At 42.8% G+C, this 20,890-nt stretch overlaps 3 protein-coding genes across 5 annotated transcripts; 1 reads left to right on the top strand and 2 right to left on the bottom strand.

Annotated features, from left to right (window-relative positions):
• Window positions 1-2,182: 2,182 nt before the first annotated feature.
• Window positions 2,183-7,556, top strand: chadlb (chondroadherin-like b). Its single transcript, XM_062378741.1, has 10 exons — window positions 2,183-2,407; window positions 2,514-2,708; window positions 2,880-3,035; window positions 3,131-3,276; window positions 4,350-4,631; window positions 4,716-4,935; window positions 5,499-5,772; window positions 5,859-6,271; window positions 6,374-6,540; window positions 6,839-7,556. The coding sequence occupies exons 1-10, from the start codon at window positions 2,183-2,185 to the stop codon at window positions 7,128-7,130; spliced, it is 2,370 nt and encodes a 789-aa protein (XP_062234725.1). The 3' UTR covers window positions 7,131-7,556.
• Window positions 7,557-7,622: 66 nt separating this feature from the next.
• Window positions 7,623-16,680, bottom strand: l3mbtl2 (L3MBTL histone methyl-lysine binding protein 2). Of its 3 annotated transcripts, none has more exons than XM_062378514.1 (18): window positions 16,588-16,680; window positions 15,122-15,578; window positions 14,865-14,982; window positions 14,214-14,347; window positions 13,868-13,934; window positions 13,406-13,482; window positions 12,919-13,036; window positions 12,676-12,810; window positions 12,079-12,167; window positions 11,720-11,963; window positions 11,497-11,555; window positions 10,771-10,875; window positions 10,475-10,622; window positions 10,249-10,331; window positions 9,859-10,093; window positions 9,273-9,338; window positions 9,018-9,182; window positions 7,623-8,927 (listed from the first exon to the last, which is right to left on the bottom strand). In XM_062378514.1, the coding sequence occupies exons 2-18, from the start codon at window positions 15,470-15,472 to the stop codon at window positions 8,635-8,637; spliced, it is 2,487 nt and encodes an 828-aa protein (XP_062234498.1). In that variant the 5' UTR covers window positions 15,473-15,578; window positions 16,588-16,680; the 3' UTR covers window positions 7,623-8,634. The 3 variants fall into 3 exon arrangements, with proteins under 3 accessions (XP_062234498.1, XP_062234499.1, XP_062234501.1); XM_062378515.1 differs by having other exon boundaries at window positions 16,518-16,646; XM_062378517.1 differs by lacking the exon at window positions 9,273-9,338.
• A 1,241-nt stretch (window positions 16,681-17,921) lies between these two features.
• Window positions 17,922-20,021, bottom strand: LOC133931790 (poly(A) polymerase type 3-like). The gene is given in 8 exon segments (XM_062378740.1): window positions 17,922-18,115; window positions 18,118-18,152; window positions 18,320-18,458; window positions 18,859-18,943; window positions 19,088-19,201; window positions 19,294-19,350; window positions 19,451-19,560; window positions 19,952-20,021. Coding segments are annotated over 8 exon segments (804 nt in total).
• Window positions 20,022-20,890: the final 869 nt, after the last annotated feature.

Raw genomic sequence — 20,890 nt, 5'->3', positions numbered from 1 at the left:
CAGTCAGGGAAAGAATATATCCAATTTTTTTGTGAATCTGGATCAGGTGACAGATCTAGAATTTTCACTTTCTTACTGCAAAAAATGTTCACCATTCTCGCTGATTAACTTTTTTTTTAACAACAGGTATTTTGTGTGTGCAATTTGACCAAAATCTGGATCGAGTGAATGTAAATGTGACTTCATAACGGGACTGTTGCCTTGGCAGAGGAATAGGCTCAACCGTCATGCTCATATTATATCATTTCCAGATATAAGAGGTTTCACAGTGAGATTTCTCAAGGAAACTGAACTAATGTGACCTGTGCTCAGAAACATAATCAATATTTGCCATGGAATATTCTGCAATTTTTACCATCAGGTGAAAGAGCAAAAATAACTTAATTTTATAGGAACTTTTCCTTCAACAGTGTGCACTCTCCAGAGGTGGAAGCGGGAGGTGTGTGGGCGGGTGGGGATCTTGTCAGTGAATGAAGGGATCAGCCGAGTTTGTTTTGGATGGGGGGGGGGAGAGCTGCAGAGGTAGCACAGACCGTGAGAGAGTCAGCGGCCAGTAAGCGAGCTGCAGCTGGACGGAGCCACAGCGCAACCATGGTGAGTCTGCGCAAAAATCTCTCCCTAGTACTCGGGTGTAAATGCTCAGATATGATTTCAGAAAGCTAAAATTCAACATGTGTGGTCGTCAGGGTATCAGAGCACTTAAACCCTCTTGTGATCAGAAAGGTGAATAGCAATGTGCTCAATTATCCACTTGTGTAGATGCTCCTTTGTTTTATTTGAACATCTAAAGACAGATCGTATTAGATGTTTTATCCTTATCACACTGACGACTGGACATGGTGGTAATTAAGAGTGGAAATTGAACACATAAAAGGTTGGTGGTTGTCCAAAGTAGACGGTATTGCAGGTTTTTGTCATTCACTCAACTTGAATCGTCTCTTTTTACGCACAGGACAATATTAGATGAACACAATACCTTAAACCTACCTAACTTTTTTGGGGATGTGATTTGCTACAAGCTCTCAGGGAGCAGTCCCCTCACCGTCCCTGGCTAGAGGACAAGCATTTTGTTTCAGAGGAAACTCATTCTGGCACAACACCGGCAGGGTAAGACACTGTGCGTCTTTGTGCGGCCTGCAGTGTTGATCCCCGGGGGGGGACGCACACAAACAGTCTGACCCGAGGAAATTCCTCCGTCTCTAGTTTCTTGGCCCCCTTTTCTGCACAGGGGAACAAAAAAATTGCATGCTACTAAAATATCATGGGTTTACCTGCACTAGCACACATCAGCTTGTTTTCTACCTTACAGCTGCCTTTAAATGAACATGAGGTTTTCGCTGTCGATTCCTGCAGCCACTGGTCTCTGGCAGGTTTTGTCCAGTCAACATTTTGAGAAATTTCAGAGTGTGGAGCTGCATAGCTTTTCATGTCCATTCCTGTGGATCAAGACTGTTGATCCGACATGGGAATGTGGTTTTAAGGCATTCCAGTGAAGACTAGAGCAGCTCAGTCCGACCAAAATCACACTAATCCCCAGAAATACAGAAAGATGGAGAGGCTCTCTGTCAAACCGACATTACGTAAGGAAATGTGAAACTATTCACACCTTTCACTGACAGAGGTTAGATGAGGCTAGACTCTGTCATATCCTGGGCGTCTTTTAGCTTTCATCATCACAGGCATGTTTTGTATCACAGTTTTGCATCACAGTAATCTTTCCTGTAGTTTTTTGTGTAATCTTGTGTACAAACAAACCAAGCAACAAACAGATTGGTGAAAATTAAACTCCTTAGCGAAGGTAACTAACCATCAGAGAAGTTAGAAACTGGCGTATGATGCTGAAACAGTGGATGGATGGATGGATGGATGGTGACTGGATACACTATAGGGCCCTAACTCACAATATCAAAGAAAGTGATGAAGATTTTCTGGATCCACCCCTTTGTCTGGATCTTCAAATTCAATTAGTTCCTTCTTGCCGCATCATTTCCAAAAGTTTTATCGAAATCCGTCAAGTAGTTTTTGCCTAATCCTGCTGACCAACCAACCAACGAACCCACAAACCAGTAAGTAAGCAGAACATCTATTTGTTTCACTAAATCAAATCAGAAACAGTCACTCGTTAGTTAAAATCCACATTTGTATCAACTGCGTCACCGAGCCTCCTTGGAGAGTATCAGCTATGAATTGCCACCAGGTGAAGTCGTCTGAAAGTTATTTCCCCTCCCAGGCGCACTCCCATCTCTGTCCTGACACCCTTTGGGTCCCACTGCTCTGCCTGCTGCTCCTCTGCGTCCCTGCAGTACATACAGCTAAATGTCCACCGCAGTGTGTGTGTGACCAGATCCAACTCACTGTGACCTGCATCAACAGGAACCTGACCCAAGTTCCTCCTAATGCTGATGAGGTTTCTTTTCACACACACACACACACACTCAATATTACCTGCAATTTCTACAGTATCTTTAGTTTCCATCTTGTTCCGTATATCATGTCATCTCCTTTCTATGTAGATCACACTCAAGTTAGATCTCCGAGGCAACGATATCCAGGAGCTTCCAACCGGGGCTTTCAAACACACGCCCTACCTCACTCACCTGTCGCTGCAGCGCTGTAACATCCGCACGGTGAAGGAGGGGGCTTTCCGCGGCCTCGGCCGCTTGGTTTTCCTCAACCTGGCCAACAACAATATTGAGATCCTCTACCAGGTGGTTGCCCAAATGCAAATTATTCTGTATCTCCCGACAAAAAGATTCATGTCAGCAGCCCTCCACCTCCTGTACTCACCACCAACCCTTTGTTTCATCACCCCTTGCTCACAACTTTGACTGGATCAAGATAAAAACATTTCTCCCGTCTGTTTGGTTTCATGAGCCCAGGAGTCGTTTGATGGTCTGTCATCGCTGAAGCAGCTTATGATCGACCGTAACCGCGTGGAGGAGATCCAGCCTGGAGCTTTCTCTCAGCTGGGATTCCTCAACCTGCTCTCCCTTACGCACAATCAGCTGGTGTACATCCCCAACATGGCCTTCCAGGTGCAGGCACATGGAACATTCACAAGACGTATGCAACATTTAAATGTCTTGTTTTTGGGGACATTGAATAAATAGCCAACCTCTTCTGCTTCCAGGGCTTGCAGAACATCAAATGGATGCGTCTCAGTCACAACTCTCTGAACTACCTGGACACTGAGGCCTTCGCTGGTCTGGTCACTCTCAACCGTCTCAGTCTGGACCACAACGAGCTGCAGTTCTTTCCCACTGAGACCATGACTAGGTAGGCCACTTGGTAAGCTGCCCCGTTCAGACTTGGTCCTAATGTCCAACCTGAGAGATCTGATCACAAGCGGACAGGTCTAGGTACAGAAGTGAACGCAACCAAGACCCAATGAGGACACGTTTGAGATCTGATCTCCACCGCTCAAGTTTTAGCAGCGTCTATTCTCAGCCAGAGCTATACAGAAATCTCATTATGATGTGAAGGAACGTTAATGTTTGTGAGAAATTTCATCATAATCCATCATAGAAATATTGATATTTGCCTCAAAGCCACAAAAATAACCTTCTGGTGGCACTAGAGCAGGGGTGTCCAACCTTTTTATTCCAAGGGCCACATACAGAAAAAAATACTTAGGTCTGGGCCACTCATGCCACCATGCCCCCCTGCCCTGGAGCGGGGTGTGCCTCAATCGCGTCACTCAGGTCGGGGGGAGGGCGTGGCGGCGTTCTCCTCAGTTTAGTGTCTAAACTGAGAAGTGCAATACAGTGGGCTATAGTCCATTACCTTACATTGCATTTAATTTATCTGATGCTTTTATCCAAAGCGACTTACAATAAGTGCATTCAACCCCGAGGGTACAAACACAGAACAAGAATCAAGAAAGTACAATTTCTTCAAAAGTAAAACAAAACTACAAAGTGCTATAAGTAAGTGCCATTTAAGTGCTACTAAATTGTTTGTCTGTTTTTATGCCGGCCAATTAAAAATGGATGGCAGGCCGCAGTTGGCCCCCGGGCCGTACTTTGGACACCCCTGCACTATAGGAAAAGTCAGTAGGATTCATCCTCCAGGGGCATTATTTATTCACGGCAATCTATCCAATAGTTGTAGGGACATTGAGGTCTGGACTATAGCGGTGTACTGAGTGACTGCCCACACTGACCAACATACATTCATTGAATCCCTATACAACTGGTTTGGCTGAGAACTGAAGTTCATCTCACATTTGTCTGCTGTTTGGTAAGGAGAGCCCATGATCAACAGGTCTAATCCTTAATCCCCCTTTTTCCATTACAAATTGAAGAGAAATGTTATAACTATTTCCCACAATTCTCCCTTTTGCTATCCAGACTTCCAGGGTTGACTCGTTTGGATCTGAGCTATAACCCTATGACGTACCTCGGGGAAGAGGCAGTGTCCATGGCCAAGCTTGCCCAACTGTTCCTTGACCACATGTCCCTGCAGGACATGGCCAACACGGCTATTTTGAACTCGCCCAGCCTCACCCACCTGGACATCAGCTTCAACCAGCTGCGTGTCCTCCAGCCATTCTCTGAAGGTTCACCGAAGCTGGCCCGCCTCAACATGGCTGGGAACCCCATTTATTGCAACTGCTTCCTGCGTCCGCTCAGGTACAGCAGACCTCTAACCGACAGTTTTCCATCATCTTTGTGGCACACATCCCCACTCTGACTTTTGGTTTCACTTCACTACAGGGAGTGGGCGATCCGTGGCAAGGTGAAGTTGATGGGCACATGTGGGGGACCAGACCATTTCTCGGGAGAAAACCTGGACGCTGTCTACCCTCCAGAGCTGCGATGCCAGAGTCAGGAGGCCATGTTGAAGGCCGAGTTTGAGGAGGCCATCAGGATCACACCCCCACCCACTGAGGCGCCGGAGAACAAAGTCAAGTGTCCTGCCAACTGTGTCTGTGAGGTGAGTGGGCAAATATGGAGACTTGATTTGAGAATTTCACGACAAAACCAAATGCTACAAATAATTTTTAGAGATCATTACCTCTCTCCTGTCTGTATTAGAGTGTGGCTTAGCCTGTATTTTTATTTTCAAAAACTAGACAGACACTTTGATTTTCGGTCCAAACCTGACCTGAACCCGATACAGATAATGTAAGCTTCATGAGTTTGTGTTACCATGTCCCTGACATGCGTGATTATAGCTTGTCTTCCCTGAAAAAAGGCATGTGCAGTGTAAACAAATCAGCCCAAACATGGGGCGGAGTGATCCCAAACCTAAATATCATTTAAAAAAGGTATATCCAAACTTAGACAGGCCCAGGCCGGGTATCCACACAGGTTAAAACCAGCCTATTAGAACAGTCCACTTTTTTGTTTGGTCCCATCTGCTAACAGTAGCATGTGGGATTTATGACCTCTACTGCAGTCAGCCATCAGGGGGTGAATGATATGCTTTGGCTGAAATCATGTGACTAGCTTTGTCCCCTTCTGTCCTCTACATTCCGGTTACCGCCATGTTTTCAGGCTGAGACGCACCATTCTTCATGTGAAAATCGCAGTCACACCAAAGTTCCCCGGGGTTTTTCTCCCAACACGCGCCTCCTCGACCTGCGTGGCAACCACTTCCACTACATCCCGAGCAACAGTTTCCCCGGAGTCGCCCAGGTCGTGTCCCTGCACCTGCAGCGCTGCAAGATTGTGGACGTGGAAAGCGGCGCCTTCAGTGGGATGAAGGGACTGATCTACTTGTACCTGTCAGAGAATGACCTCACTTCTATCAGCCCTGATGCCTTTAAAGGTCTCACAGAACACTCCAGTGACACATTATTACGACCGCTATGTGTGTTAACGCTCACAGTGACTTCCTGTTGTGTAAATCAACAGGTCTCCCCCAACTGACCTACCTTCACCTGGAGAAAAACCGCTTCACCAGTTTCCCCAAAGGAGCCTTCAAACTGGTGCCCAGCCTGCTCGCACTTCACTTGGAGAACAACGCTGTCACCAAGCTGGAGTCAGGCATCTTGACTGGTGCAGAGGGTCTCAGAGCTCTCTACCTCACTGGGAATGCAATTGATCACATCTCGCCCAGGGCCTTGGACAAGGCCAGTGACCTTGATACGCTCCACCTGGGAGGAAACAAGCTGAAGGAGGTACCCACCGAAGCTCTGAGCAAGTCGGTGAACCTCAGAGACCTGAGGCTGTCGGGGAATTCAATCCGCTGGGTGGGTCCAAACACTTTTCGTCCTCTGGAGAGGTCACTGAAGGAGCTGTATCTGGATAACATGGGGCTCGAGAAGGTGGGTGGCAGTTAGCTAATTGTTACTTCTGGGCTCTTTTCATATGTCTTTAAACCCTTTTGTGTATTTCAAATTACTGATGGAATCACTGTGACTCTCCAGATGTCGCAGAACTCCCTGACAGGCCTGGGTCCTGGGTTGAGAAGCCTCTTCCTGGAGGGAAACCAGCTGGAGGAGGTGCCTGACCTCCACCCTCTTACGTCTTTGGAGGTCATCAACCTGGCGGGCAATCCTCTGATGTGTGACTGCCCTCTGCTGCCACTACGCTTGTAAGACAACTATAGAACACTGAGAATACGTGCAAATGATTTGAGTTTGACCAACAAGAGTTTTGATAGCCTGAACATTTTATCATTGGTGTGTATGCTGTTCCTTAAAAGGCAAAGCATGTTTTGCATCTAAAATAATTATCATCTGGCACAGTTCCTAATAATTTAATTTTAAGGCTTGCCAATTACACATTATACCCAATAATCCATCAACGTAAATGGTGCCGGATGTTTTTCTTTAATAACCTTCTTCTGGAAACATGAAGCAAGATATAATTTGCCTCCCCTCTTCATCTAGGTGGATTGAGAAAGTAAACCTGAAGGTACGCGCCACATGTAGCAACCCCCCCGAGCTGAGGGGTCGCAGGGTCAAAGATGTCCATGCCTTCAAAGCCTGCCCCGGTGGAGAGAGCCTTCCCTCCCTGCCTACAGTCACCCTGAAGCCCGCTAAGACACCCAAGACCACCAAACCCAAGCCAATGCACCTCACTGGCCTCAGGCACGTCAAGATGCTCAAAGCCAAACCCAAACTTCACAAGACTCCGAACACCAAACAAGCAGCAGCTAAGAAAACCAAGAGCGTGGCTTGAACCCACAACCTTCGACTTTTGCCTGGCTTCGGTTCTTATACTTTTGAGACCACAGCTTCAAATATCTGACCAGTCAAAGGTTGTGAGGGTAAACATTGGATTGAGCTCACTCAAAAAACTGTACCAGCTATGACACCTCCAACAAGTCAGTTTGCATAAGACTTGTTTTTTCTGTCTAATCAATAGTGTTGTAAAGGTGTTAAGCAGTGTTTTAAGATGCTCTGTCAGCACTGCCATGCGTCACACAATAGATCCACATCCACAGTTAAGGTAATGCGGTTTGGACCAAAGGATTTCAGGTCATCAGCAGCTTTGTTGGAAGTTTGGTTGGAAGCAAGAGGGGAACCGGCCGTTAGCACAGATGTTAGCACGCTGCTTTTCCATGATTTAAATCCTATACACTTTTTGGCTCAATGCTCGTTATCCTTAACCACGAGATCACCTCAAGTCGCAGTTGTAAAGATCATTAAAGAAAAAAGTCAAATCATTAAATGGAGGAATTATCTTTTTTTTTTTAAATCATACATTTCATATTTACAAACAGAAAAAATAAGACAATAAAAATACATCTTACAACCCAAAACGATGAAATAAAGAGATTAGTCATAATTCATCAAATCATGAGAAACACATGACATCTGTGTTTAGTGGAACCAACGGGGAGAAAGCAGGGTAGATTCAAACTGATTAGGACGGTTCTGATATACAGGATGAAGTCTTTTTGAGGAATATCCTCCACTGTCGAAATCAGATATCGGTTGCCATCATTATCCGTTGAACCATTTAATAGAAAATCGGTGTGGGTTTGTATGGTTGTGCAGTAAACAGACCTGTTGCTCTAGCTGTATCTCTGATAAAGCAGCAGCTCAATAAGTTGTTTCCCCCGGGAATGCTGGGACCTGTAGTAGTGGTGACCACCAATAGGTGTCACCAGATCAACTAAGATCTTGTCACTAACCACGAGCTCTCGCTACTAACGTACATATTGCCCTGTAAACATCTCAGTCTGTTTCCTCCAGAGTCGGGCGATATGGCCAAAAACTTAGTCAAGAAGATTTTTTTCACATCAATCAATATAATTATCACAGTATGATAATGTCCCAATTATGTTGTTCAAGTTTACGAATTTTTTTTTCTCTCCTGCGTAAAGGTTTTTCTTCTTTGAGCAAAAACTTGATAAACAGAGAAAACTGTTAGTCTATCTGAGGTGGATCAACAGTGTGTTCTACCTCCACACTGTTTCCCCAATGCATACTCCTGATAGCGTTATTTATTGGACATTGTTATATTGAGATAAAAATTGAAGTTGTTTTATCGCCCTGGTCTCCTCTTGGTCTTTTCACTGCCACGTTGTCTTCATTATACTCCATCACTAGGGTCGTCTTTGTGTCTCCATCTTTTCTTCAAACTCCTCGTCTCTCCATTCCTCAAGCCTCAGCTGCTCCGTGGTGCTCTCCAATACTTCATCCATGGGTCGGTCATTTTGTTGGCTCCGCTCCTCTTGTTATAGTATTTGTCTTTCTCTATCACTCTGCATCCTGTTGCTTTCACCAGTGAAACGCACTTCTGTTGATCTCGGCTTTTCAAGTTCATCTTTTGCCGCTTTATTTGTCTCTGTCTTTTCCTGTGCTTTGCTTCCCAAGCTGTTCTTTGCCGCCGTGTCATATTGTCCTGACGTACTTGGTTCTCTTCCCTCCCCCTGTTTGACAATGCCCTGACAGACTTGTCGTGTTTTGCCTGGAGGATCAGTTGCTATCTCCATTTCCACCTCCTCCACTTTCACATGCACTGCAAAGACTAAACACAGAATTAAGTCACACCTTAACAAAAATTGAGTTATGAAAAAGAGAAAAATTGAAGAGCATGTTCATGAGTTTCTCTACTTACTCTCCTGCTCCTCTGGCTCAGTCTTGGGTTGGATGAGAGGCATTTCGGGGGGAAGACTGAGGTTCAACATCCCCGGAGGACTCTTACTGCCGCTGACCTCAGGCTGCTGAAAAGCATCATCTTCAGCAAGTTCATCAGAGAGCCTCTTCCTTCCAATCCTCTTTCCTTTAGTAAGAAAAATTTGGAGGTGAAGGAGCGGTTTCTCATGTTTCTTCATATGAGAGAAATCACTGTTCATTTCTGATCAGAACGTACTCTTCTTCCCGTAATAAAAGTGCTTGCATTTCTTGTTCCGTACCACCTCGTTTGTGATTAAATCAACTGGAAAAGAGAATAAAACACCCGTCACTTTTAAATATGTAACCAACACCTCTGCTGTACAGCACTGATGAGCATCCTGCCTTGTTTCACTTTATTTATAAGCTGACTTTACAAGTTTAGCAACTGAATTGAAGTTCAAACAACATGAAAATGTAAACACCTCCATCAGAATAGACTGGCTTAGGCATGGACTGTAAATAAAGATGGATGACTTGACTGTGGCCCAACAAAGCACCTTGATCGCCGGTTTATTACTCCAGTCTCCTTCATGTTATTTGATGGGACACAGAATAAACTAAACTTACTTTTCCAGTTTTGGATGTATTGGTTATTTGATGCTATACAAGCAGCGTGAACCAGTGATTGTCAGTTTAGACCGACTTGGTCCAGCTTGTGTATTGGCATGTCATCCACCTTTATATACAGTCTGCATCTAGGCGGATTGACCCAGCTGACTGCCCTGACACTCACTCTACATATTGAAGGTCTAAGGGCTTTCCAATAAATATAAGATAGTTACCATGTCCAGGAGGCGGCTGAAGCTGGTAGCCCATGAGCTCACACCAGCCCACAGGATAGATATCTGGGGACTGGTGGTCAACCCACTGGTCGAATTCATTCTCCCAACCGTCAAAATGGATGAGCAGCAGGCGACCCACCCAGTGCTTAATGGTGGCCACACACAGCAAGCGTGGCTCCATCAGGTCCACTGCCTCCAGCTTCATGTTGGCTCGGAAACTGTGACCGGTATAGTCCTGTGAAAAGAGACAGCATGTTTGAACTTGTAGAACGTCTGTACCTTACGTATTTGGGTGTATACTTTTATCAATAATGGCAAACAAACTACAGGAGTCACAGAACAGAGAGCACAATTTCAAATGATGCACTAGGTTCGAACGTCCTGTCTTACAGAGTTAAACAGTCGTGCCGGTGCAGCTTGAGAGTCGGTGTCGTTCAGGTATTTTTCCCAGGTGAATGTATGAGAGTCGTAACCTGAGAGGAAACAAAGATGTCTTTCATGAGCACAAACTAACACCAGCAGAGCCCAGTACACATGTTGCTGAGCCAAAGTGGGATGTCCATTACTGCAGGAAGCAGAGTGTGGATGTGCATCACATGGGGGTGTATATATTTACCTGGAGGCACGGTCAGAGGGATATTGTTCTTATTACAGAAGTTTACATGCATGATAGCATGAGAGGACGCGTGGTAACAAAACCAGTCAGAGCTGTTGTCAGAAAAGGCGCCATCAATACCAACCATCAGGTAACCATCTAACAGCACCTGGAAAGGTCAAGTAGGCCGAGTTAGAGACACAGAGGAAACAGACATACAAAATGAAGAAACAACAGTGTAGGAGTTCTGATTTTTACTCTGGTTGCAACACAATTTATTCCATCACTGTTTAAGGAGAACCAGAAAGTTGTCTTGCCTTGCACACAGTGGCCACACAGATGTTTCCCAGATTCAGAGGATCAATGGCCTCCAGCTTCATTCCTTCTTCAAAGAAACTTCCCTCCATGAAGACGATCCTGGGCTGCAGATCATACAGTGGTACACATGAAGAAACACTACAAAGCATGCAGAGGTAGAAAGTACAGATGATCCCAGTAAAATTCCCTATCACCAGTTCTGTTCACCACAGAAGTTGAGTTGTTGTTGGGTTTGTCTGTCTGTTAGCAAGATAATGCAGAACCTACTGAATGTAGGCTCAGGGTGTGGCATGAGAAGAACACTAACTTTGTAGCAGATTCGATAGAGCAAATTTTTTTTAATAATCAGGCATGTGTAGAGTGTCAATATCTTTGTGTGTGGGAGGGCGTGATATATTCAGTAGCTATAAAGTAGAACATTCCATTTCACGATGGTATATTTATCTGATAAGAAACGTCATTGATCCCATGCCAGGGATATTCACCTTACACAACGGCATAGTCAAAACGAGCTGAACAAGTGAACACATGAAAGTGTAAAAATAGAATAGGCAATAAAATAGAAAAAAATACATATAATAAAAATTCAATATACAGAAGGAAGTGGCCAAGGAGCCAGGTATGTGCTCTCAGTACATTCAAAATTCAATCCATCATCAGATATTGAGTTGTGACTATGATCGTAGATCACAGTTGACAAATGCCTTTAACAAGATTTTTCTTACCTTTTTAAAGAGCATGAAGGTGTAGTCCGAGTTAAGCCTTAAACCACCAGCAGCACTTGCTATAAAAAAGAAGGAGACTTTAAATATTATATTTAACTTAATTCTTTCAATTATTAGTGTGTGTCTCTTGTGTTAATTGTTTTATTGTATTTCTAAAACTGCTTTCAGACATGCACTAAAGTCCTGCCAGTTTTCAGTCTGTATGTCTTGATAATTGACTTACGTGATTTCATTTCATGACCCACTTTGCTGGACCAGCCGATCGGGTGCAGGAGGGGACTCCACATGTGGCACCAGAAATCAGCTAAGACATTGGAGGGGGCGTCACTTTGGTCTGCGTACACCAACCGCAGACGGCCACCGATTATGGAGTCTATGGAGGCTAAGCAGGTTTGGCTCACGTGTTTTGGGTCCACCACCTCCACACGCGTGCCTAACTTAAAAGAGGACTTCATGCTCTCCGACAGCTGGGAGAAGGACGTGAGAAGAGTTGATAACAGGACCGCGATTTGGATAGTGTTTTTAATGAGGCAAACACTCTTTACATATTTAACAACAGAATCAGAATATAAATGGTTTTACCTTTGCGTAGAAGTCAACAGGTAAAGTGTTGGCGCCAACCAACTTTTTCATCAGATATTCTTTCCAGTCTGAAATGTTGTTCTTCACACCTACAGACACAAACACCTTGAATCTACCTATTTTATGGATGGGGCTTTATAAATAAAATTGCCTTGCCTTTTAAAATAATAATTCTAAACAGGTTAATAGATACTGTTCAGTTGTGTTTCACTTCAGGGAGAGGGACTAGAGAGAGGATTTTTTCTCTTCATGAAAACCACTTAATCGCTGCAGAGGGCGCTGTTGCACAGTAATCCCTAATAGCCCACTGTGTGTATGGACGTCCTGGGCAATTCGTCCTCAGAAGAAATCTTTCGAAATCAGGCTTTTAAGGAAAAGCCCTGCTCCCTGCGGCACACATAGAATACTCTAACATGCATTTAGACAATTTTCAAAAAAATCTAACCACATTTACCATGACAATCCAGCTTTGTTATATCATCTCTACCGCTGAAAAGAAGAAAAAGCTTAAAAGGTCCCTGTTAAGTGTTGGTCCAAGCAGCATGCTATGCTCTGTGTTCATACGGCAGTGCAGGTCAGATTTGAGTGAATCCTCACCTTGAGGTGGCACCAGCAGCTTGCTGGTCATGGCGCACCATCCAATTGGCTTCAGCTCTCCTGAGACGAGGCTGCACCAGAAATCGCGGCTGCTGTCGTGTTCAAAGCCTTCATATCTCAACAGAGCTTTGTATCCTGGAGAGGAGGACGAGGAGGAACAGTATTATACTTACCATTAAAGAGTATAAAAAAATACATTTATTATTTTAAAGAAACAAATGACTGACAGACAGTTGCACACACCTGCAATCTGGATAACAGTAGCGATCCAGTAGACTTTACTGGGCAGGACAGCGTTGGTGTTCAGGACTTCCACCTTCATCCCTAAGATGACATCGTCCCACTGGGCACAGAGCGGAACCTGCCGAGCGGACGGGCGGATATTTCATCAAAGATCATCATCGTGTTACACCTTGTTCATCCACTATTTTACAGGAATTGTATTCTCAGCAACCCTAACAACTTATTTCTTATGTTTAATCAACTTTTTGGCCCGTGCAACGGATTTAATAAAAATCGAAATAAAATCAGGTATTAAGGAGAAAACTAACATTAATATTTGTTTAAATATATTGAAAATAAAAATTAGTTGCTCAAAGCCAGAAACCTACAATGACTTTTCTAGTAGATCAGTATCTGGTTTAATGTTCATTCAGGTCTTTTGGGAAAGTTGCAATTTTTATGCCATTTTCTCTGTGAGTAGAGTAAATAGGTTCTGCACAGGACTCACGTGTCTGAAGCAGGAGACGGACGCAGCCAGGGATGTTTCCTTCTCCAAGTAGGTGCCCCAATCAAAACCTGATGGTGCTGTTTGGAAAGAGAGGAATCATACAAGCGAAGCAACATGCTTGATTACTGTCCTATTTCCAAATACCAGTAAAGATCCACAATGTCTGATAAATATCAGCAGTCAGATTTAACAGAATTGAACACATTGGACACTAATTGAATATTCTTCAGGTGACAGTGGTAGAGTAAATATTTAAAATGCTCATGCAGATATCCACACACAAGATATTTTGTGTGTGGAGTTGATCCATCTATTGCATGCGTTTCTTTTGTCATAGGGAAAATATCACTCACCATATAGGCTGCAAAGTGCATGGCCCCGTTCAGATATATTCCTCATTATAATTGAGCTGTATTGAGTTTGTCTAGTTTTGATTTAATATGAGAGTGTGAGTTCAGTTACCATTCAGTCGTGTCGGGGTTGGAGGGGCCTTTCTTATCACAGCATGTTTTTTGGTGGAGGGTCTACCCTGAAGAGGAGAAAAAAAATAAAGACAAAATTAAGAAAACTGTAATCTTTCTAATTGTTGTGTCCACTCAGCAACGGAAACAATCTCTTCCAACAGCCATCAGACTACTGTTGAAGGATGCACTATGAAGGATTAAGTAAGCTTGTTTTGCAAAAGCAGCAGATATTCTCAGCAAATTTTACCAGAATAAAAACAGTGTTTTTATCTTTAGAAAATGCCACATACATAACATGGTAACTAACAAGTTCCTCGCTCATTGTGTGGGCAGCGTTTCCTCACCTTCAGACGTGCCAGTACGGATGACTTCTTGGAGTTTGATGAATAAGAGCGTGAGCAGGATATAGTGCAGAAGCGCTTGCTCTTCGAGAAGAAGGTGCTAAAGGTGCCGTGGATGCCACACATCTCACACACAACTGTAAAAATAAACAGATATCGTATTAGACATCAACTTACTTAATTAACAGCTCCTCGAGCATAGCCTGAACACAACTGATTTTCAGTTGGCCAGTACTGTTTATGTTTGCCAATATGAAAACTTTTATTTTACAGAATAAACAATGCAGAAAAGATGTGCATTGATGTTTCTTACCCAAATTCAAGTTCTAAATATTTGATTTTATTTGACTTTTGTTTGTTTTATTTATTTATATTCTGTTATTAATAGTTAAGTTTATAGTTAAACTTTAAGATATCAAGCCAGAATTACAATTATTTATCATAGCAAGTTTGATAACAACATAATAAAGTAATTGGAATTACTTTAGAGCTGGACTGATTTGGACTATCAGACCAGCTCCAACATACAGATGCGGTTTCACTCCTTTAGAATCACATGACGTGATCATTAATTTACCCAACAGAAAAAAAATAACATTTTGTGTTACAAAATGTTGTTCTCTATGCTGTTCTCTCTTTTTTTTTGAGCCTCACCTGGTCGGTCCTCTTTGCTTCTGCCTCCTTTCTTTATCTCTCCTCCTGTCAGATCTCCTTTGTCACCTCCTCCATCCGCCCCGTCAGAACAACTAGGTGGTAATTCATTGTGTTCGGCCTGTTCAGAGAGAAACAAAAAGGTTTATATCGAGCAGGAAAGTGATAGACTTTATAACACACATATTAAAAACCCTAGGAGTAAGGAACTCTCCGTTGTCTGCTGTGACCTTTGCTGCTCCGCAATATTAACTACTCACACTAATGTTGCGCTCCTGTGGTTCAGCTGTAATGCCTTTGCGTTGGATAGCAGGCAGGCATTTACCACACCCAGCTCCACTGCAAGAGGAGCAGAGTGGACGGACAAACACTGTCGGGGCAGCTCCCGGCTTCAGCTTCAGAGCCCCCGTGGCAAGTCTTGGCTCAAAGTATTCCTTGCCGAAATGTTGGCTGCAGAGGTGGGAGTTGGGTGTGGCGACCCACTTGGAGCGGGTGCGCTGGACCTGCTTCTCCCATTTGCCAAACGCCTCAGAGTTCTTGGGGAATTTAAACAACGTCACACCGTCTTCTGAAGTTTTGCCACATCCATAGGCCACACAGTGATAGGGCATATTGTCTCGAGTTGAACAGGACTGTCAATGAAACCCAGTCCAAAGCAGCACGTACAGTCGGTGCATCCTTACTCCACTTGAGTTGAGCAATTTTGTTGTGTGAGGTCTGTAGAGGAAAGTAGAAATCAAAGTTGTTTTTTGTTATCGTTACAGACAATGCAATCTATTAAAATATTTCCCTTTCTAATGTTTGGCTTCTTTTGCCCATGAACGCTTGAAATCCAAAGTTTACTCTTTCTAACTTGGTTCTGAAAAGTGCTATGTAATTAAACTTTATTTATAATATAGATAATTAATATGATTGTACATTATAACATAGATGCTGGTCAAAAGGGACAGCTAGAGCTAAATTATGTCACGGTATTCACATTGGAAAAGGTTGTTTATCTTAGATTTCCCATATAACGTGTAATATCTGAAATAACCTTTACGAAAACATTTGATAATTTATACTGAACTGACTGGTTACAAGGGCCGATGGGGTCAATAATCAGCTCTATCAAATATTTTCTCAGAGGTTAAACAAATATTGATATAAAGCTCATGCATTGTACAAACACAGCGAGGGGGTGTAACACAGTATTAATCCACCTCAGATATGTAACATCTTTTAATGTTTATCGAGTGTGTCATTCTCTGCTCATAAATAAGATGTATAATACTTAATAAAACCAAAACCTTTACTCATGAGTAAAATCAGTCTTTAAACTTGAAAGAAATAACAATGTGACATTCATTCAACTATAGAATATTAACTACATTTTCAAATTGATAACAACTTCGGCCATATCGTCCAGCCCCAGTAGCCTATCCTGGTGTGCAAGTGAACACAGAGTAACGGTAGATACCAGGTCTGACATAGGCAATAACCAACACTTCAATATATAATCACGGTTATAAGCAAACAGCTCAACAACAAGCGAGCTGAACCATAAACACAAGCGTGATTAGCTATCTTGCTATTGTAGCGTGCAGGCTAATCACTAACGGTGCTAATAGCAGGTTTATCCAGGTGTAAAGCAGCGGTTTATTCGACGAGACTTACAATGGCCGCGCACAGAAGCTCATACAATCTGAACACTCCTCAAAAGTGTTTTACAAAGTGACCAAACAACCTGTGGAGGAGATGTTGAGCTGGATCTTCGACGCCGACCCGTCGCTATCTTCTGACGTCACCGGCGTTGTCGCGCAGAGAATTGTGGGAGATGATGTTTAGGCAGAATTACAGGTGGGAAGGCCGGTCACAAGCCAAATGTACAAGTGTTGAAGTGTTAATGCATTTTAATAATAATAAAAGGAGTAGTTAGTGACATTAGTAAATTGAAGTTTTAATAAATAATAAATATTAGCCTTGTTCTCCAGTCTCAGCCGACACTTCACCTTCAGCTCTGTAACCACAGACGACAGGACTGCTAGAATGACAGTTAATGGAGCACATACCGGGCTCCAGGGCCGAGTCGTTAATATAATATTTTCATCAACAGCCATGAATTATTCACAATAACAATAGGGGAAAATGTTGCAAAAACGTTGCATCCAATTCACATGAACCAAGTTAATGCACTGGTGTATCTGCAGAGCTCCCACCAGGTGTCTGATCCTGGACTCCACCAGGCCGATCCTGATCGAGTGAATGATAAATCAGTTACAGGAAGAAGAAAACGCTCCAGCAGCTGGATGTAAAAAAAATTCATAGGTTTTTCATGCAACGTTTTTCACCTTTGGATTAGAATGTGTTGACATGAATTCCAGTTGAACTTGACTCACCAATCCAGATGCTGCTTCTCTGTAGCAGAAGTTGCTTCCACATTGTTGTGAATTCATTGCTGCTCAATATTTACAGCAGGTCAACTTACTGTACAGCACAATGAGTAACACCGCGATACTCATCTTCATTATCAACATACCTGGACGGAAAACACTTGGATCTGTTCCACACTGTCAAAGTGCCTATCCCACCCGCTGTCTAAGTGCTCCTGAGCAAGACACCTTACTCCCCAAACACCTGCTCCCTGGGGCGCAGTGCATGGCTGCCCACTGCTCTTTGTGTCCTCCTGATTACACCAGATGGGTCATAGCAGAAAACAAATTTCCCCCCTTGCATGTTGTGTGTGTGTGCATGTGTGTGGGACTAATAAAAGTATCTTATCTTATCTTATGTCCATTATACAGTAAACTTTAAATGTATAAAAAAGCCCTTTTGAGAATTAAAGTAAGTGATCAGTGTTTGTGTATTTAATGCCCAAACACCACAAAACAATTTCAAAATTCACGTCAAACGCTGAACACAACTGCTCACTGTGTCCATCCGGTCTTCCACAACCTAACTGTTTCATTACTAATGATACTCCTGTGAACGAGGAAGAGACAGGTGGTTGAAAACAAAATGTTCTCACACTCTCAGAATTATTGAGTTACTGAGTTTAACATGGTTTGATTGAATCAAAGGTTAGAACACGGGAATTGGCGGTTGTGTGGCTCGCAATGCAGGTAGTAACCATATGATGGTGGTCAGCTTGGTTACTACATGTATATATACATTGATCTCTTCGATCAGGATGGTCAGTGAGGAGAGAGACACATTGAATGAGTTCTGCTGGGGTTATGCTGGCGTGATGATCAGCATCAAGTGGTACTGATCACCGGCACTACCCTGAGACGAATAGGGATAGGCCAATCCCTGACACAAAAGAAAAGACTGTCAGATCAACTAATCCTTTTATACAAAACATGAACACGCGGTTACATTTTCAGTGATACAAAGCAGAGTTTAAATATCCCCAACCACTGAATATTGTGAAGAGATTTAGAAATACTTTATTTAAGAGAAATGCTGACACATCTCACCACATGGAGTAGACCCTGAAGCACTTCATCACCAGGCTGGATGCTGTCACGTTTGGATTAAACTGGCAAATTCTGGCTGCTAGAATGTCCCTGGATATCCCGCCCAAGAAGCCCAGCTTGTTAGAGTAAATGTTGCGTCCTGAAGGGAAAAATAAGGATGAGAAACAAGATTAAGACAAACTGTCACTTGAATAATGTTCCCTTTTACTAAAGTTTCACGTTGTGTACATATGATATAGTTAAGTTAACATTATGTCTATTGTTTATTCCTGCTCATCAGAGACTGGCCTGTTGTTGCACGTCAGCAAATGTAGACAAAGCAAACAAAATATCCACTATAACAATAAACTGAGATTGAAGTTATTCTTTTGCACCACTGACTAAAAATGTTTTTTCAGATTCAGTTGATGACCAGTTTCTCCAGAACAGGGCAGTCAGTCATTGTTGGTATAAATGTATAATTATCATGTTAGTAAACAAGTCCAGCTATTCACAGAGAGATTTAGTGTCTTGCATGATGAATTAGTCGTTCATCTTACTTTTGGCCCACAGCTTGATGGCCAACATAGCGAGCCTGAAGGTTGAGACGTTCGGCACAAGTCGGAGGATTTCCTCTGTGGCTCTGTAACCTACAGAATGAAAACAAGGGATTCATACACAAACAGCTACATTTAAAAAAAGGGAAAGTGCAAATGAACAACTTGGAACAAATATAATTTGTCTGGTCATACTGAAGCATTTCTGAGCAGCTGTGTACTTGAGTGTGATGTTCCCATTGAGACTCCTGGCAGAGGCTTTATCCATATGCTTCAACCACATGTCGTCAAGAAGGTTGAGTGTGTCACTGAGAGATCTCTGTAGCATATGTGCATAGACTAAATCCACCTATGAGATACAGAAATACAAACCAGTTATCAAAGTACCAGTAGAGTTTTTAGTTATTATTTTTAGTTTGTATTTATTAGATCTTCATTTATCTCAATTCCATCAAATGTCAAATAAATGACCGGCACATATACTTCTTCGATGGCCTGAGTAAAACAATATCATCAGTCACTTTCACTGGGGAGAAATAGACTTTGACTTGCATGATAATAATAAAAGATGCAATAATTTATATATATGACAAACATGTATGTCCTTGGCCTTCTCCTGGGCTTTGATCTTCTCAAAGAAGGAGGTGAAGAAGACCGTTCTCTCCAGAAATACAGGCCCAACACAAGGAGCATCAATATCAGCACCTGTCGAGGCAAAACAGATTCATGTGAGAGTGAAGTTTATAATGTCACTTGTGAAGGTGTTTTGAGTGACCAGATCACAGGACGCACTCGGGACAGACCCGTGCTTAACACTGACCACTTGACAGATAATAATACCAGACTACATGATAGTAATATAGATAAAAGGCCTGAGGTGGACATATAGAAACCTGACATTTGTGTGACCTCTTCTTCACATGTGGTGCAGTAACTGCTATTTTTGATATGGGCTCAATATCTACTGCAAGGGTTGGAGCTGTGCACGAATGAGACTTTGCCATGTTAAATTTAGGCAATACAAATGACACATGACAGAGATGAACTATATATTACTGTTGTGTATTGTATGGGCAGTATACTGAATTCACATTGCAGATGCCAGGCAGAGTTGGAGGCTGCAAGGATTTGGGCCCTGGGGCCCCCTGGTGGGGTAATCCAGCCATGGCTGTGGTCCTTGTGGCAACCAGACCAGCATACCCGGTTTTATTCCCAGTAGAACATGTGCTCCTTTGGTCCTAACACCAAATGTCATGATTCAGCGATGTTGAGGTATGATGATGTTTGATAAAGTCATTCAATTTTGAATGGCAGGTAAGCATCAATGGATGAGGCAATTTACAAAACGTTGGAACTGTACACAGTGTCTGCAGCAATTAGACATTCAGAAAGATGCTTCATGCGTGAATAGACTTATTGTAATATGTTGCCTAACCAAGTTTTAAGCACCTATATGGAATTGTTAAAATTCATGGACAGAGGACCTGTGAGGCCTTGAGACTGGGTTTATTGACAATTTTTAGATTTAATTTAGTTATTACTTTCTAATAAAAGCTGTGACCTGTTGAATAACGGAAGAGTTTCTCGTTTACAATTGATTTTTGTATTATTAGTGACATGCCGATTTTATACTCTTGGCCTGAATCCAACAGTTTTAGCAAAGACAATAGTGTGGAGGTCATAGATCTTCATGAGGAATCTCTAGCTGCAATAATCCAACCTTTTGGCTCTTTTAGAAGAAAGGTAGAAAACCTTCCTCTGAAATGATGCATTTAGTGTGTAATTTACTTTGGTAGGTCTTGATATGTTCACATCAAAAACTGCGGACGATTGAAGCGGATGACTGTTGAAGAGCAAGAACTGGACAGGAGGCTGACAAGTCAAAGAATGAGGCTGCAGCCGGAGTTCACACGGGGACATGCTGAAGACATTTGGTGTGAAGGAGTTTCTGAGTGAAGAAAACAAAGCCAACGAGGAGGGACAGGACAGGGTCTCACTTGATTTAGTGGACGATAATTCCTCAATGATCAAATTA

Source organism: Platichthys flesus, chromosome 20 (genome assembly GCF_949316205.1).
Source record: "Platichthys flesus chromosome 20, fPlaFle2.1, whole genome shotgun sequence".
Taxonomy (NCBI): Eukaryota; Metazoa; Chordata; class Actinopteri; order Pleuronectiformes; family Pleuronectidae; genus Platichthys; species Platichthys flesus.
This window is presented reverse-complemented; position numbering and strand designations above follow the sequence as displayed.